Source organism: Dermacentor albipictus, chromosome 7, assembly GCF_038994185.2.
Source record: "Dermacentor albipictus isolate Rhodes 1998 colony chromosome 7, USDA_Dalb.pri_finalv2, whole genome shotgun sequence".
Classification (NCBI taxonomy): Eukaryota; Metazoa; Arthropoda; class Arachnida; order Ixodida; family Ixodidae; genus Dermacentor; species Dermacentor albipictus.
Window position 1 is genome coordinate 56,688,049 of NC_091827.1, and position 17,703 is coordinate 56,705,751.

Genomic DNA, 17,703 nt, shown 5'->3' on the forward strand with positions numbered 1-17,703 from the left:
GCTGTGAGTGCACTGATCTGGATCGAACCGGTACGGTTCGGGAAAAATAAGCGAAGGTGACGCGTCGGCGGTTCTCGGGGGGAACTCGGCGAAGTGTCGGAAAAGCAGCTTTTTTTCCGCGCCGTATACGCGCAGTGGCCACCATGCTTTTTGGTTTGCGCGACAATAAGGGGCGCTGTCCACTTAAAAGAGATCTCTAAAGCAGAGAGTCCGTAAGTCGTCCTCAGAATGGTAGACGGCGTTTGCTTGAAGCCCGCATTCAAAGAGTCAGCGTTCGGCTGCATAGCGAGGTGAAGGCAAAGGGATTCAAGCGGGAACACGCGTGGTTTACGCGTGCTCATTTTTGGCCAAACGGGAATCCCGAAACAATGGCCGTCCGGAGTATACGATGCTTGCGTCTGTGTGACAGTACGTACTGTCGAGGTAAATATGAGCTCCAACGCGGTGCCCACGGTGGAGCTCCAAGACTGAAATGGCGGCGCCGACTTCAGAAAAATTGTAGAGCACCGTTCCAGTTAGCGCGGTAATATATAAAAGCAATTTTTCTTTAGGTCGGCGAGACCATGCGGTCTTGGAGCCCCTTCGACCACGTTCTATTGAACGCGACTGTGTATTCAAGTCATAATTTGGGCGACACGACGAAGAACTAGGGGTCACCGCAGACAGAGTATAGTTCGAACAACACTTGGCACTGGACGCACATACTGAGAGGTTGCTTAAGGTATACGCACCACTTCGAGTTATTTACTGACTGAACGGTTGTTCCTTGCAATAGTATGTATAGCCACCGCAGTGGCTAACCGGCTATGGCTGCTGAGCATGGGTTCGAATCCCGACTGCGGCGATCACGTTCGGAAATTGTCTCAGCTGTTGTTGATCACAACCGGAAGTTGTGCACCGTGATTTTGCTGCGCTTCAAACGACGCCATGCGGTCAAAAAAAAAAAAAAAACACCACCGCGGCGCTCTCAACGACGGAGGTCGTCTCTAGTATCCTGTATGTCGCTTCGGCATGTCAAAATCGGGCAGCCAGTTCAGTTTCATAAAACGTGTACAGAAAGTCCCGTCAACCCTTCCTGTGCTGATGATTAAGGAAAAAGCGTTGCGCTGCCAAGCTCGGTGTCCTCAGTCCTATCTTGAATTTCAATAGGGGCGACACGCAAAGCAAAAACAAAAAAAAGAAGCTCGCGTATTGAGATTTGCGTGCGCGTTAAAAGCACCCTAGGCGTCAAACTGAATCCCCCCCACTACGGCGTGCCTCATAATCCTATTGGGGCTGTGGCCCATAACGACCCAGAATCTAATCTCTATAAGGAAAAGCGTGAAGCCGCGTAACCAGATGACGCATAACGTGCTCGTAACTACACTTCCAAAAACAAGTCCTTGTGTGCGCAGGTAGCCACAAGGACATTCCACGGAACAGTGGAATGCGCGACTTACGGGGGCAGGGGACACTCGCAAAGTGGGGCAAGCTGGCCATATGATATCGCATGTGGACAGAGACGTCGTATAGCCCTAGCTCGTTGTGTGGCGTGGAAGCACGTGGCCATTGCACCAGTGCGTGCGCTGCATTCATATATACAGTTCTATCTCTGCGTGCTGCTTTGCTTAATTGTTTTTGTCTCCCCCTTACCCCCCTTCTGCAGTGTAATGTAACAAACCAGATGCTTGTCTTCCGGTTAACCTCCCCGTTTTTGGCATATCATCTATCTTTCTGCGCTAGCGCAACTATTTTTACAAGTTTACGTTAACAATACCACACTCGTGTGTACGCGTGTGCGTGCCTCTTTAGTTGTGCTCGTTGGTTAATTTGGTTACATGAGTTAGGTTTGGGCTTCTTCTTTAAGGTGTTGTTTGTAGCATGCAGGCCGGGTCATACGGCAGTCTGTAGGGCTGGCGAGATTGTGAGCTTTAGGGTAGCGTATTCTCCCGTTTTTCTGTACTGGGGAGATAAGCACCGAGTGAAGGCTGGCAGCGCAGACTTGCAAAACACTGCGACTTTAGAATCCCTAATTTTCTACAGAGAGATCGGCGTATCGTGTAGGCTCTGGTGAAAGCACGTCCTGCGACACGGTATGCAGAGCACGTCGGTTAAAGCTCTTTCTAGCAAACGCGTGCCCGCCGCCTGCATACCTTTTCAGCGCAGCGGTTGGTGTTCTTCTGGCGAAAAACCACGGTTCTCGGGTAGTTCCTAAATAAAGCGCGCGATTTTCCAGCGCCCCCTGCAGTCTTGACGCCGCACGTTTCTTCCCTCTGCTGGGCGTGAAGCGGGCAGGTTTAATATAATGTACGTGCGAGGTGCCCTCATATGGTTTAGCACAGACGCCTAAATCGAAGACGTCGAGGCGAAGCCAAAACGTCGGTTGGCAAGCACTGGCGGTGCGAACGGCTGCGTCGGTCCAAATAACTTGTACCACACTGGGCGAACTCTTATTATTGGCTCTGTAAAAGCCCTTTCCTCGTGACGTGACCTCTATTGCCGAGACGAGAGCGCGGTAAAGCTTTGTTGTTTTTTTTCCCCTGCGACTACGCAAGGCACATTTCTAGTTGGAGAGAGGTGGCACGATTACTTTCGAAGCTGGCGTTTGTGATGTAATGGCACGTTCTCGCGAAGTCAGCCTTGGCATTTTTTTTTTCTCGTATGGGCGTGTTCTTACGCAACTCGATATATTTCCTAGAATTTGTTTGCACACACGACGAGCGCCTCATTTAGTGCTTGCCACAGAAGCCGTCGCCCCCTACCGCACCAGGCAGTTCGATACAAACTGCTTTCACTCGCCAAACCCGAAAAGTAATGATAAAAAGAAAGGATTAACGAACAGATCAAACAGCTGGTTACGTCACCGGGAGCATGGTTCGTAGCCTCCACGACGCGGACAATAAAATAAAGGATACGTAATGTACATGATACAGGATCGAGGGAGCATTGCCAGGCTCATGCTATGTTCAGACTACGTTCGTAAGGCGCCGATTTTTCGTAACATACGTAAGCGGAAGCGCAACAAGCGTATGCGTCTAGTTCAGACTGCGAACGTAAAGGTGCCAACGTGCGCAATTCTCGCAAAAATCGTGGGTGAGAGTGTTAAAGGGTCGGCAACATTTACGACTGTTATGTTACGACCGTTGCGACACAGCCAATGACCGATAAGCTTTCGGCTTTCAACAACCGGTGACGACACTTCCGTCCTCCCGTCTGCAGACAGCTCCGGGCGCGGGAAGTGCCATTCCGCCATTCCGTGCGCACGATTGGCTGTGTTCGTGAAAATTTTTGCAGTGCGCCTTGCGAGACTGTTTTCAGTTCATCTGGTTTATCCGCCGAGGAAATCGATGGCCGCAGGTGCGTGCTCCGAACTTCGATGAGTGGTCTCATTAGGTTTTCAAGGAAGCGGAGCTGCTGGGGCGACATGCGCATGATGTTATGAAACATCGCAGCGTCACCAACTCGGAGCATGGCGAAAAGGTTGTGAAAATCGCCGTCCGCGGCCCTGTCGAGAAATACTTGCCGCACTCAAACCCTTCTGCGTCGCCTTCGTCGTCTTTGGGCGATTGAATGCATTACTATAAGTTTGTTTTGAGCGTGAATTTCTTCGATCTCGGCCAGCGCTCGCATGTTAGCAGGAGCCATATTGGACCGCTGGTGACGTCGATTCTGCAGCTCCAAATTTGATTGGCCTGTTGTAAAAGCCGTAATTTAAGCAGCAGTAAATGTGAACAAAGGTGCCGGCTTAACTGCCGTAACGTGTTTTACAGCCGTTACGTTCGATACGCCAAAAGAGCTGTTACGCGCGTTACGACCGTAGTGTGAACATAGCATCACTCCGTAGCTCGTTAGGAGCGGTTACATTTCTCACTTGGGCGATTTCGCTATTCTCTCGCTAGCAGTTTTTTTTTTCTCTCTCCCTCTCTCGTGTTCTTTGGGACGGCTTTTGCTCTGAGCGCACGTACGCGTATCAGTGCCTGTATTCTGATTCAAACGAGACAAATGGGCAGCAGGGTTATGAATATTTGTATGAAGGGAGCAATGCTGGACGAGCAAATGAAGCCTCTGCCATGACGTAAGCGCGTCCCGTTGTCGAAGCGTTGGCTTCAGGCTGCTGAGGCTTCCCCATCGTTTACAGTGTTGATTGAATCGGTGCTGCAATGTGTGCCGGCCCGGAATGCAAGATTTGCAGAAAAGTTAGGCGTGGTTTAGCTGCAGTTTACTTGCGTAAGAAGCTTAATTCTCCCCTCTGCTCTTCACTCTTCACCTTTAAATAATCTATACGTATGCATGCATGTTCCGAGATTTCTTGCCGCAACCTGCAGGTGGCATAGGCTGATAGCTCCTCCGTGGCAAGGGCTTTTTTTCCCTTCTTTTTTTGTAGTGATGCCGTCTGGCCCCCATTTCTTAACAGAAAGTACCTGTGTCTGGCTCCAAATAAGTTGCCTTTGTTTGCATTATTTTTATTTACCTGAAAGGCGAACGGAGTTAAATCCGGGAGAGTGCATGCACGTGAAACAAGCGGATTGGTGCCAAAAACCGTGTGTCTAGTTGATTGGATCTAAAATGATTCTAAAAGCAAACGGGCGTCGTTGACTGGGACTCGGCAGCCATCATTGCGAAAGAGGAACACTTAGCTGCCCGTTTGCTTATAGAATAATTTTGCATCCACTCAACGCACGATAAACAGGACGCGGGGTAATCTTCCCGAGATATACACCCGAACGCTGCGCCACCTCACCCATAAATATCCACGCGCCCATGCTTACATCTTCATTGTGATGAAACCTTTGATGAAACCCGAAACCTTTGCACTTTATTTTTCTTTTATTAATGGCGAGTGCATGTTTTTTGGCACCAGTATGTTTCCTCGCCAGACGAGTTTTCGTCGAACACCTGATTATGAAACTAGCGGATATATCGCGAATAATAAAACTAAAAAAAATAAATAAAATTTGCAGCTTAGAAGAATGTACAGACTCGCACATCACGGGAACGCTAATAGTATTGTTCCGCAGCGTACAGGGAATGCAAAGAATGCAAGGGAATGCCAAACGCCACGTCGTAACCAAGGCGAATGAACATATCGGAGAGCTGTGTGCATATTCATGTTCGGCGCAGCTTATGTGTCTGAAAGGGAAGGGGGAAAATGGATATGCATAACTAGTTTCAGGCGCAATTTATTGTGGGCAGTTGCATCTGTCTTAAGCTGCGAGGGTATTGCGTCCCACTACTGCCCTGGGAAGGAAGGAAGAATTGAAACGCCTAATCTTGCTTGTTCATAGAGAGACTCACTGAAGTTGTGCCAACACTGTGTGCTGCGCACTCGCGAGTGTAACTCCAGTGTACAAAAGAATCCACCAAAGGGAATCGCCGAAGGTGGCTTCCCCGTTCAAAGCGTCTTATTGCTGCAAAGCCAGCTTTGAGAAGCGCACACACAAACAGATGTGTGCGCGTCGGTACTATGTAGTATGCTTGTCAAGGCTGTATACTTGTGTGGCTCCCGTAGCTGCTTGTGGATATGGGCGAACGTGCATTGAAAGTACAATGGAGATAACAGCAATTGAGACATACCGACAGGCATGAACGCATGTATGAGGGTAGGCACAATTGACGCCACTGGTGCACTGGAGGGTGCCCTTTCTCACTCGCGTACAAGAAAGCAGAGGAACATTGTTCTTACGTGTGCGAAGTTGCCTACACATGAGAATTCCAAACCGAGTAGCGCCTCATTTTCGCCTAGTGCAATCCACGCACTGGCTATCCTCGTAATAGGCGAGTCCACGCCGTTTGTTTCAACTATGTCCGAAGAGGTGTTTTGCTGTGAACAGCAGCATTAACCTGATAAAAGATGCGGCGATCGTGTTCGTTCCCTCATAATGCTACGAACGTAGGCTCGAAGCGACATAAAGTAAAACTAGTGTCCGAGCAATTTGTACCTTGGAAGTGAACCAAGTCTCACTGCAGGTTTTAAGCACACCGTTGCAACCCCTACGCCATGGCCGATTTACATTAGTCGACAGATTATTTTCGAAATTGGATTGTGTTGTAATGTCGTTCTTCTATATAGCAATCTGTCCATGGTATGCCTAAATATTAGCGTCTTAAAATTCGTTTCGGGTATAGCTGCGTGAAACGAGGTTTCTGTATATATAGGGCACTTCGTCGAAACGCCAATACGTCACATGACGATACCTTTGTTCTCGTACATTCGAATTACAATCCAAAACTATCATGTCTGAAGCTTGTGTCTAAGTCGTACCTTGCGAATTTTACGATGTAGTTTGCAAAATTCGTTCAGTAAGGCACTTGCGCTTGGCGGAGGGCCTAGAGGAATGCGCGTGTATGCTGCACTTGCAGTCGCGTGCGTGTACGCGTGACTCGCGCCGCTTGCAGTGGTGGGGCTTGTTTAACGTCGGCAACAGCTTCGCTGTGCACCCACATTCACAGGGTGGAATGGAGGCGGATTTTTCTCCCTTACATTCCTAAGTCGCTGCAGTTCACTTTTGACGATACGGATAGCCACTACTTCGGTTGCTTATTTTCCCCACGTTCTCAATTTAATAAGCAGCAACCCTTGACGGGTAAATGACATCTTAGTTGAAATCAAGAAAAAGAAATGGGCATTGGCAGGAGATGTAATGAGGAGGGAAGATAATCGATGGTCGTTAAGGGCTACGAACTGGATTCCAAGGGAAGGGAAGCGCAGCAGGCGGTGGCAGAAAGTTAGGTGGGCGGATGAAATAAAGAAGTTTGCAGGGACAACATGGCCATAGTTAGCACATGACCGGGGTAATTGGAGAAGTATGGGAGAGGCCTCTTCCCTGCAGTGGGCGTAACCAGGCTGATGATAATGATGCTGCTAGTGCTGCTGATGATGATGAACCCTTGACACAGCACGACGGTCCTCTTTGTTCACTGCCATCGGTTCCGCCCTCGAACGCCGCAGGTTCCCCAGCGGAGGTCCGCGGCCAAGCGTCGAACGCCGCCGCGCAGGGCCGGCCGAACTTCCAGGAACCTCCGTCGCCGCCTGCGACCATGACGACGCTGCTGTCCGCAGTCCAGCAGAAGCAGCAGCAGCAGCAAGCGAGCACCGCTGTGCCCGCCTCGTGCCACCAGAGGCCTCGCAGCCTGTTCCAGGGGCCCCCCGCCTTCGTGCAGCTGCAGAGGAGCCCCAGGGCCCGACCGGCGCCGGTCGCCACCCACACCCTGGTGACGCTCAACGCTCGCTCCTCCGCCGCCGGGACGCCGTCGGCCGCGGGCTGCGCGTCGCGTTTCGCCGCGGCCCCCACGTATTACAACGCGCTGCTTCAGCCTCTGCCTGCGATCAACCAGGTGAGCGAGTCTGCGACTTGTTAAGTGTAAACCCCATGCAAGCGATCTTGCGCGCGACAGCGACAAGCAGGTGGCTGTCGCTTTCACTCGTCGCCTGCAAGTCGTACCCCATGCGAGCAATGACTTCGACCGATGCCCGTATGAGGGCAGCAATATAGGCGCCGAAACTATTGTGTCGCATGCTTTAATAATTTAAGCTGATGTATTTTACTGTAAAAACAAGCATAAAATATTTCTGAAGTTCTTCCAGTAGGTTCTTATCGTTGCACTATAAAAAATCAATCGTCTGCTCGTTCCATGCCACAATCGGTAGTACTTGAGTGATGTACATCCAGTTCCGGCTTCGCGCTATTGGCTAGTCGCTCATAGCACTTCCAGGCGACGAGCGACGAATTCTAGATTTGTATAACTGAGCGACCGCGCGACAAGACCGCGCGATCTGTTCAAGCGACGGCCAAATCCGTCGCTCGAAGCCGTCGCTCGTCGCTGTCGCGCACAATATCGCGCTCATGAGGGTTTAGCACATAAAGCGAAAGCTTCACTAACCTCGTTAGGGTGACCCTAACCTCGTCGAGCCGTGTTTCGCCGCCGCCGGGAATTTGACCTTCATTTGACCGCAGCTGCGCCGTAGCCTTGGCAACTCATCACGTGACTCGCCGCCCAGAGTTCCGCCGCCGCCTTGGCGCATGCGCTCTCCGCAGCTGGGTCGCCGCTTGACCACGTGACTCGCCGCGCGCATGGCTCATGCGAGCTTGGCCATCTATGAAGGCAAGGCTGGGTCGTCCTCTCTGAGCGTTGCGAAGCAGCGGGAGGCTTTTAGCCGTCGTCGCTAAGCGGTGTTCTTGTCCTTCCTCTTCAAGACTCAGTTATTACATTCCTGTCATACCTTCACTATTCCGCGAGTGGAAAAAGTAAGGTATCTTGGAATTATTTATGATAGGAATGTTAACTAGCGTCAACATATTGAACATATAACTTCAAAAGCTTCCCGTGCAATGGGGATACTGAGAAGGATCTGCGATACGTGATGGGGCATGTGCAGAGACACACTCATAATGATTTACCGCATGTATATCTGATCTATACTAGAGTTCGGCTGTGTGTTATTCTCCGGCTCCCCTACTTATAAACTACGTCCATTAGTTTTGCTGAAATTCTGTCCACGTTATTGATTCTGTGGCATCTCTACGAACTGAATGTTTTCGACATCTAATCACTGTTATGTGCGCCACTACTGGAAGAACAGACATATCGGTCCCCTCATGATGCTCAAAATTAATCCGCAGCCCCTCACTCACGCCGTGCCTAGCATCCCACTGTGGAGCTTCGGAACGTTAAACATCCTCGGTCGACCATTCTATTAACCAATGGGGCGTGCGCGCATTACGTAACAGCAAGGTGCGACCAATCCAGTCTGTGACAGCGACAGTGGCGGCGTGGTCGTGCATTCCAGGTCCAACATTTTAAAGTCTCGACCGCTTCACTAATGAATCGAGTCACTTAATTCCTCCTTTGTCGGCACTTAAAAGGCGTTTGTCTAACAGCCGCGTGCAAACACAGGCGCTGCGACGTAAGGCTATATAGCCACCCATGTTGGCAGTCCTGCTATGCCCTATATGTCGTTCTGGTAGCGCCGCATTTGCCCCATGTACGTACTATAAGCACCTTGGAAATGACTCGTTTCTGTTTCAAGTTGGCGCTGTTTGTTGCGCTACCAGCGGAAGTTATAAGGCGAGTAATTCCGAAACTACTGCAATGTACGTTGTTTCGGTATCTGTAAGTGGCTTAATTTGAACCACAAAACGTGCACTTGGGATACTCCATGCCTGGAGACTACCTACAGACTGATTACACGTCCCACTTCGGTGTAGTTAGGCATAACAGGCTTTGGAAGCAAACAATGCTAAAGAAGTGCAGAACAAGGCGCAACGCACTACGCCGACTACCGATCGCATTGCCTTATTGTTCTTTAGTTGCTGTTAGCTCTCTTTGCTTGCATAGTATGCGTTGACTAGCTCATCTAATCACGTTATTGCCGCGTAACGGGCATTTTTTTTTTACCGTCAATTTACTTTTCACACTGATCTCTACTTTCGGGAGGCGACTTTTCTCGTTTCAATTTATGCGGAAGGTAAGCGCTTCTCCACGTGTTACCAGCTTCTTTAAGTCGAAAGGTACCTGCGGCACTAAACGCCAGTTTCCATGCCGTACCTACGAAATCGCGACAGAAAAACCGTTAATGTTCCTGCCTAGCTTTCTCTTCCCCCTTCAATTACACTCGGGTACGTGCCTCGCCCTTCCGTGCTCAGGTACCTCCAAGGTCTGGAACCATCGCCGTCTCATCCGCCTCCCACCCTTCGTCGAACTCGCAGCAGCAGCAGCAGGCCGCACAGGCGACGGGCGAGGGTCACCAGCAGCAGCAGCAGCAGCAACAGCCGCCGGCGCCGCCACAGCAGCAGCAGCAGTTCCGGTTTCCCAGGTCCAACCTGACCCTGCTGCTGACGCCGACCGTGAGGCACGGCGGCGCCACCTCTGCGGCGCCCGGCATCAACCTGGCCGCCGCGGCCCCCGGGTCCATCCTGCTGCACTCGCCCTCTGGCGGACAGTTCCGCCACCCGCTGGCCGCCGCAGCCGGCCTGGTGCACGTCGGCCGCTTCCAGACGGCGCAGGCCTCGACGTCGACCTCGGCGATGCCGGACTCGGCGACCAAGCCGCGCAGGACGGCTGCCGGTGCCGCATTTCCCTCTCTCTCTCTCTCTCTCTCTCTCTATTTTTTTTTTTTTTTGGAATCTGTGTTCAAAGAGATGCCGGTTTCGTTAAACGGCACCGGCAGCTCCTCTGAATTCATAGATGTGCTAGAAAAAAAGTTTCACGCAAGGAACGTAGAAGATACTACAGTTCTACACTTGATATACACGCAACACAAATACGCAAAAACGAGCGTTTTAAGCAGTGTACAAGATCACGAATGTTAGTATTGAAGGTAATAATGGGATCGCTAATTGACGAAAAATACAGCGCTCACGAACACGAGCGCATAAAAAAAATTAAGGCACTGCTGCAAACCATAACCGCACCTGCGCCACCTTGAAGCACATTATACAAAAGCTAACACACAGGAGGTGGTGAACGTAAACGCACTTAACTTTCTTTCCCTCCTCCCCTACAGAACGGTCTCATCCAGCTGTCAACTACGCGCTACGTTCCCTGAAGATTGGACCTTTTCTGGTTAGTCACTTTCCACTATTCTTCATGACGTAGAACTTGACACGTGCGTTTCTCTCGCTACTTTAGCAAAAAAAGAAAAAAAAATTCCAATGGGGCTTGTGCAACGAGTACGATTGAGTGTACGCTGTCGTACTGGAAACGAACACTTCGTGGAACCATAATTGCAGACTCTCCAAAGCTTCGCTGTATCGGCGGTGGCGGTTTCAGGCATGCGACCATCTTCTTGGTTGGTAAATGTAATATGGAGGAGTTTTGAAATGGAGGCATGTCTTGCAAATTTTCTCTACAGTCGTCACCAGGCATGGTAAAGGTGTCCTACGTCCGTTGTTTTATTTCGCGCCTTCATTGTAATCATGGTGAAGGAAGCAAGACGATGTGGTTTCACGAATATTTAAGTTTCAGTCTCGCACAGTGACATTGAAGCTTTGCATGTGAAGTGATATGGTACAGCTGTTCCTAGTATTCGTGTTTTTTTTTCACTTTATATGTTTCTAGTTACGCACATTTATCTTATTTTATTATACTGTGGGCCGGAAGGCCCAAGCAGGAGTGAATGAACATGCACGAAACATGTTACACTAAATGCACAACAAGGAGGAGTACGTTCAATCGCAAGAACGCTCAACAAAAGAAATTGAGATAGTATACTAACCACAAAAATTGAGAATGTAATGATAGGAATACGTACTTTTATATGATTTTCTTTAAAAACGTGCAACACAACTACGGGTAAGCTTGCGGGCTATTTGAATGAATGAATAAAGCCTTTATTTTAAGGAAGGGGACAGCTCTAGGCCGCTGATGGGGATTAGGAGGGAAGGGAATGTGGGTACCCAGACTGTTGGCTGATACACTTCTTCATCTCAGTCTGGGATCTTCCGCTTTATGCAGGCTCAGGTGCATGTTCAGTTCCGCCGCTCTCACATGGGCTGATCGACCCCTTCTACACTACTCGAAACAGGCCACTTTGTCTGCCATATGTCGCTATGGCTTTCTGTGTTTCAGGGTTAGTTTGTATTGCAATTCCTAGTGTTATGTTTCCGTGTAGTAGATGGTGAATGTTGAATCTCCCTTGTGAAAAAGCTGCACAGCTCCAAATGAGGTGTTGCAAGTCTGCTCTGCATGACTCCTGGCAATGTGTACATCGGGTGTATGTATTCGCAATCGTGGCTTGTCTGGGTTGGTGCCATTTCTCAAGTATGTGTGGTGTGTATGCAGCGTTGGCCGTAACCTTATTCAAGAAAACCTCTTCCGTGCGGGTAAGCCCGCCCTTGTCGTCAAACACATGTACTGGTGTAGCTTCTAATAATCTCCGTTTACTGTCTGCTTTTATTTTAGTAGGGATGTAATGCATCAGTGCTCTGCTAGGAGAGCCTGCGGCCAATATCTTTAGGTATGGCTTTTGGTCCGCGGGGTTTGGCGAGGAAATGGAGTGTGGGGAGCTGTACGCGTAATCAAGCCCACCCGCTTGCGCGGCAGCTGCGTGAGCGGCTGCGTTTCCCCCATCCGTGCCGGTGTGCCCCGGTGTCCATAGGATTTCGACATTTGTCCCATTGTCCTGTATTCTCTTTAGCTTTTTTCTGGTGTCGTTGGCCACCGCATCATCTGTCGTAGGACCCGTTAATTCGGCCACTGCTTCGTACGAATCAGTAAGGATCCGATAATTATTTCGCACTCTGCTCTACAATGTCTCCCATGTCAATGGGAATGGTGTTGACAGCTCCCCATATAGCTAAGAGCTCAGCGTGCAAGGTTGCACCCCCAGGAAGCTGACATGTGTGATAGCCATTGTGTTGGGGTGCAGATGTGCTAACCCAGGCCATGCTTGCTATGTCGTTTGTGATTGCAGCGTCCGTGTAGATGTCAGTGGTGTGCTGCGGCGTGCTTAATCCCAATCTCTTTTCAAATATTTTTCTAGCTTCCGCGTTTAAAAAATAAATTTTGACGTTCTTTCCTGATATCAGTGGCATCAAAAACGAAATGAGGAAGTGCATTTCAATAAGTAATAGCCCGCTGAAAAAAGTTCTCTTTGAACGCACTTGTTTTGGCACAAGTGAATTTCAACGCGTGTTCCAGCGTATGACGTGCATTTCGTGTAGTAACAGGTTCGATATATAATGAAGTACCAGTGCCTTGCGTGCCTGTCAGAACATTATAACTGCTATTTAGTTAGGCTTTCTAGGCTTTTCCAAGGTTGCAGTATGATCACCAGGCATTAGTTTGGCAGGAGAATTCCATCTTTTATACTTTTCATAAATAAGTCGTGCTGCTTTTTTCTGTACCAGTTCCAAGTAACGTATTTCCTTTTCATTGTGGGGATTCCAAATTACTGACGCATATTCCAACTTAGCCGTGATGTATGTATTATACATTAACTAACCTTATTAGGTGCCTTGCTTAGTTTCCTCTTTAAGAAGCGGAACTTTGTTAAAGCAGAACAACAAGCTTCTTTTATGTGTGGTTACTTGAAGAGGCTACTGGTGAGAATAATGATCAGATGCTTATTTTTTTACCTGAATGATTTCATAATTATTAAGGTTATCGGCAAATGTACTAGGTTGTTTTTTAGCATGGAATCATTAAAACACAGTTTCATCAACATTTATTTCCATATCCCATTATCGACACGACCACTCAATTGACAACAAGGAATCTTTCAATACCTTGTGGTCTTCATTGCACAAGTCTTCCTAATAAATAGGATAGTCATCTGTTAAGAGTTTAATAGTTAGTGTTACACTATTGGGGAGGGGGGGGTTAAATTATTTATGTAAATCCAAAAGTGCAAAAGTGCAACAAAGCCAACCAGTGAAACTCGTGGTTACGCTTAAAGGCCTGTGTAGGGTCACATGCACGCAGTCACAGTCCTTGGACTGTGCGGTACAGCGCGAAGCATGGACAAGGGACGCAAGAAAAACGAGGACAAGCGCCCCTCGTGTCCATGCTTCGCACTGTACCACACAATCTAAAATGGAAAACCAACTAGCCCAAACCATCACCCTTCTAAGTTACACTTCCTTGGACGCGGCATTCGCCACAACACATTAACGACACACAGACTAGTAGTCCTAGGCTCGATATGAATGCATCAGCGCAATTTTTTTTTTTTATGTGTGTGTGTCGTTGTGTGTTGTGTGTGAGTCGATGTATTGAGCATTTGCCTCGGCACTCGAGAGGCGAGCACTATAGCCCCTGTGGAAATGAGACACTCCGTGGAAACAACGACAACCACTGGTTCGTGCATTCTTTGAGCAAAAAAACACCCCCCCCCAAAAAAAAAAAATCTTTACCATTCCCGAAGTGCCTCAGTGGAATGTCGTTAACCATGAATAACTACAAACACAACTGAGCAAACTGCTGTATGTGTGTGTATGTGTGTGTGGCTAACTGCAGCTGGAAGCGGAAGACCCCGAGCTGAACCTGGGCTACAAGTTCAAAATCATCTTCAGCAAGAGGTGAGTGGTGAACAAGAAAACTCTCCCCTTCTCTGGCAAGCGGCGACGGATTTGGCGCCCTTTCTGACCTAATCTAAATGTGCAGTAGTCCCGCAAACGAAAAGCTGTCATCTTTAAAGCTGCTTTTACAGGCTTTTATAAGGACTCTCTTAAGGCGAGTTCCGCAGCGGTTGCCCCGCTCGTATAGATAACTCTGCGCAAATTTAGCAATTCGCAATTTTGTTTTTGGCATCGCGTTTCACCGGTTCCGCGTCCCTACAGGTCAGTCTGGAGGGGGAACATTTTGGGTATATCGTGTCGGAGTGTTTTGGCTAAAATCAATGTGTCGTACGGTTACATGTGTAATTTTTATTACCTAGTCTTTTCCTAAAAAGAAAAAAAAATGCAGGTCTCTGTACAAAGCTAAGATGTTGGTGAAGCACACATCTAAAGGCTCGGGTGTTGCGGAGCAACCGCACCGGATGTGGGAAGCATTTGCAAAGCCTCCGGCATGTTTCGAACAGTGTTACGTCAGTGATAGCATCGCACTTCCGGTGCAGTCAGAAGGGTTGCTATATAACTTGAAGCAGATTAAGATACCGGCCATTGCTTCGCTACGGGTTGCATCTCCCGGCTATAACGGCGACAAAGATTTAGTGACACGTCTGTTGAGCAAAGGCAGAATAAGTTTCTCGAAACGCTTATTATGCGGCAAGTTGTTGACCTCTGATAAAGAGGCTGTCTAGTTTTGCTTTTAAAACGCGCGTGTGCGCAAGGCACGACGATCTTTTTTTTTTCCCTCCTTCCCGAAATAAACCAGTTGTTGGAACGCCAGTGGTATTCTCTCTGGTCCGTCTATTTCGCTGCGCTCATTCAATTTTTTGCAGTTATATTTCTGCATAGACTACCGCTTGGTTATTTATTGTTTTAAATACTGTTCTGAAAAGAACGCGAACGCGAGGGAGATGAAGCGGACAACACGAACGCGCCCTGTCCAGTGTCCACGTCTCGTACGCTTGAATTTGATATCGTGAATTCTTAGCGACCCGCTCCGTGGTTCTCTTCTTCTTTTTGTTGTGGTTATTAAAGGGGCAATAAAGAGAAATGATAGTTTTAACTGTTTTAGTAAATTGCGCTTCTGCAATAGCGAGAGGGCCACTGTTTTCGCGAATGGAGAGGATTCGATCGCATGTGTGAAAAGAAGCAGAAACGATACGGAGCGGATGGCGGCACCGGCTCGTATGGTTATTCCCTCACCGACTCGCTGTGACGTCATGGGTATGACGTCTGCCGTGAACTGGGTAGTTGCTCTTCGTTAAAGGTGGATTACGTTGCGCTCTGAAGCAGCCAAATTCTGCGAGTTTCGAAAACTTTTGCTGCGCCGAAATGACCCGTGTGCGAGAAAAATGCCTCGAAATCCGTGATATCGCTCTTATAATACGTATACCGACGTAGGGATTTCGCCGCAAAGTAAAAAAAAAAGATTTTATCTTCACTTCAGTTTTTAATAATTGCCCTCTTACTGCGAAATTAACGAAAATAGGGTTTTAAAGAAACTTCATATTAATTAGCGCCTCCCTTGACGGTGTAGCCACGTCTTGTTGAAAGCAAGCTCCAAGGGTAGTACGCGTGAGAAAACTACGTGAACATTCACATGTAAAAATATGCATGCTGTCAGGTGGTTTCAGGTTTTTCTCTATTTTCACAATTACGGTGAGTTTTGTGGACTGTATCGTGAGTTGCGCTTGTTTTGTTGTGCGTATGTCTGCTTTGTTTTCTTTTTTCCCTCACTTTACTCATAGCGGTGGCCTTTCTGGCAAAATATAGGGCGGCTCAAAAGCAGCCTGTGCATCTTAAATACAGCGTGAAATGATCACTGCCTTACATCGCAACCTTACTGTGTGCAAGAAGTACATAACACCAGCGTGTACAACGCGCCGTGTCATATCTCCTTGAGGCGCTGTCTGCACGTTTGTTCACGCCAAGATCAATCATCAAGAGCAAGAGCATTGAGAAAAATATTTAAGTAACTCGTGCATCTTGCAACACTTCTGATGCGACCTGTGCTCCAATATTACAATATTTTGTGCAAAGTATAGCTAATAGATTTGTTGGGAGGTAGACGGTAGTCGGTTCTGCTCTCGGTGTCAATACGTCGTCACGTAGCAGGTTCACTCCTTCTTATGTCATATATATATATATATATATATATATATATATATATATATATATATATATATATATATATATATATATATATATATATATATATATATATATATATATATCAGTGGCTATGTTGTTGGGCTGCTGAGCACGAGGTCGCGGGGTCGAATCCCGGCCACGGCGGCCGCATTTCGATGGGGGCGAAATGCGAAAACACCCGTGTACTTAGATTTAGGTGCACGTTAAAGAACCCCAGGCGGTCGAAATTTCCGGAGTCCTCCACTACGGCGTGCCTCATAATCAGAAAGTGGTTTTGGCACGTAAAAACCCATAATTGTTGTGTGTGTATATATATATATATATATATATATATATATATATATATATATATATATATATATATATATATATATATATATATATATATATATATATATATATATATGATCAGATCGTTTTCTTTCGAGTATGCTATACACAAAAGAAGTCTGTGTTCGCATATTGTTACGTTCCTGCGGGGAGTTTTCGCGAGAAGTCCGGATTCTTGTGGACTCATTAATAAAACCACGCAGAACAACTTAAAATTCTGAATCGCTTCTGGAGCTCTATACGCGTTTGATGATTCCGAAGAGGCATGAAACGTGGCGAAACATAGGTTGTAACGGTCAGCATTATTGCTTCTCTCCGCGTCATTTATTGTCGCTCCGTGAAGCATTGCAAGTGACTGCCAAAGAAAAATAAAAAAAGAGAGAGAGGGAGAGACAGGGAGAGAGATTCAAATACCAGTGCTACAAAACGAGTGAGCGAGAGAATAACCTTTTATTCTGAGGAAGCGCAGTTAGCGCCCTAGGTGGGGCGGCTTCCTTATTCCAGCTAGCCGCGGGCCACGGCCATCTCACGTGCCAGTTCGATCGGGCTGCGCTGTTTCTTCGGGTCCGGGTCTGCTAGCTTGGCCTCCCACTGCTCCTCAATTAGTGCTTGGATGCCTGTACTGTGCCATGTTTTCGCACACATCACCATGCCATATGACATAGGGTCTCTGGGACATCACAGTACTCGCAGATGTACAAGTGCTCAGATGGTGAAATTTGGTGCAATCAGATACCGTGGACGTATAGTATTGGTTCGCAATTTTCCCAAGTGTTATACTGCTTCTTCCATATAGTTCGGCTGGCGTGAGGCGACGGGTAAACGAAACGAGTGAATCTCTCTTTAAAGCAAGGCGGACTCGGCGCTGCTTCGCGCAGGCGCTTTATGTACGAGTTCGAGAGCGTGCCATCCTCGGAGGACGAAGGGATGCGGCTGTCCTGCGTCATCGTGCCCTTCCAGTCTCTGCAGGCCCTGCGCTGCGAGCACGACTACATCCTCGTCGAGGTGAGCTACTTCTACTGCGCAGATTGCGCTCGGTAGCCCTTTTTAAACGCGACACGATATCGCATGATGCTAAGGGAACGGAGATGCTTGGATCGTTGGTGGACGCCTCATACGATTCAGTATATAATACCTTATATAGATTGCGGCTGTGAAAATATCAGAGCTTTTCGAAACACGAAGCAACTAT

At 48.1% G+C, this 17,703-nt stretch overlaps 1 protein-coding gene across 3 annotated transcripts in view; it reads left to right on the forward strand.

Moving 5' to 3' along the window:
• Positions 1–17,703, forward strand: part of LOC135906781 (uncharacterized) — a 76,231-nt gene that overhangs the window by 39,744 nt on the left and 18,784 nt on the right. For 2 of the 3 annotated variants that reach the window (XM_065438371.1, XM_065438372.1), the window contains exons 7-11: positions 6,929–7,314; positions 9,624–10,044; positions 10,484–10,542; positions 13,936–13,997; positions 17,390–17,516. In XM_065438371.1, the coding sequence (XP_065294443.1) occupies positions 6,929–7,314; positions 9,624–10,044; positions 10,484–10,542; positions 13,936–13,997; positions 17,390–17,516 (1,055 nt within the window). The remainder of the gene's footprint in view (positions 1–6,928; positions 7,315–9,623; positions 10,045–10,483; positions 10,543–13,935; positions 13,998–17,389; positions 17,517–17,703) is intronic. The other variant, XM_065438373.1, reaches the window with a different exon arrangement.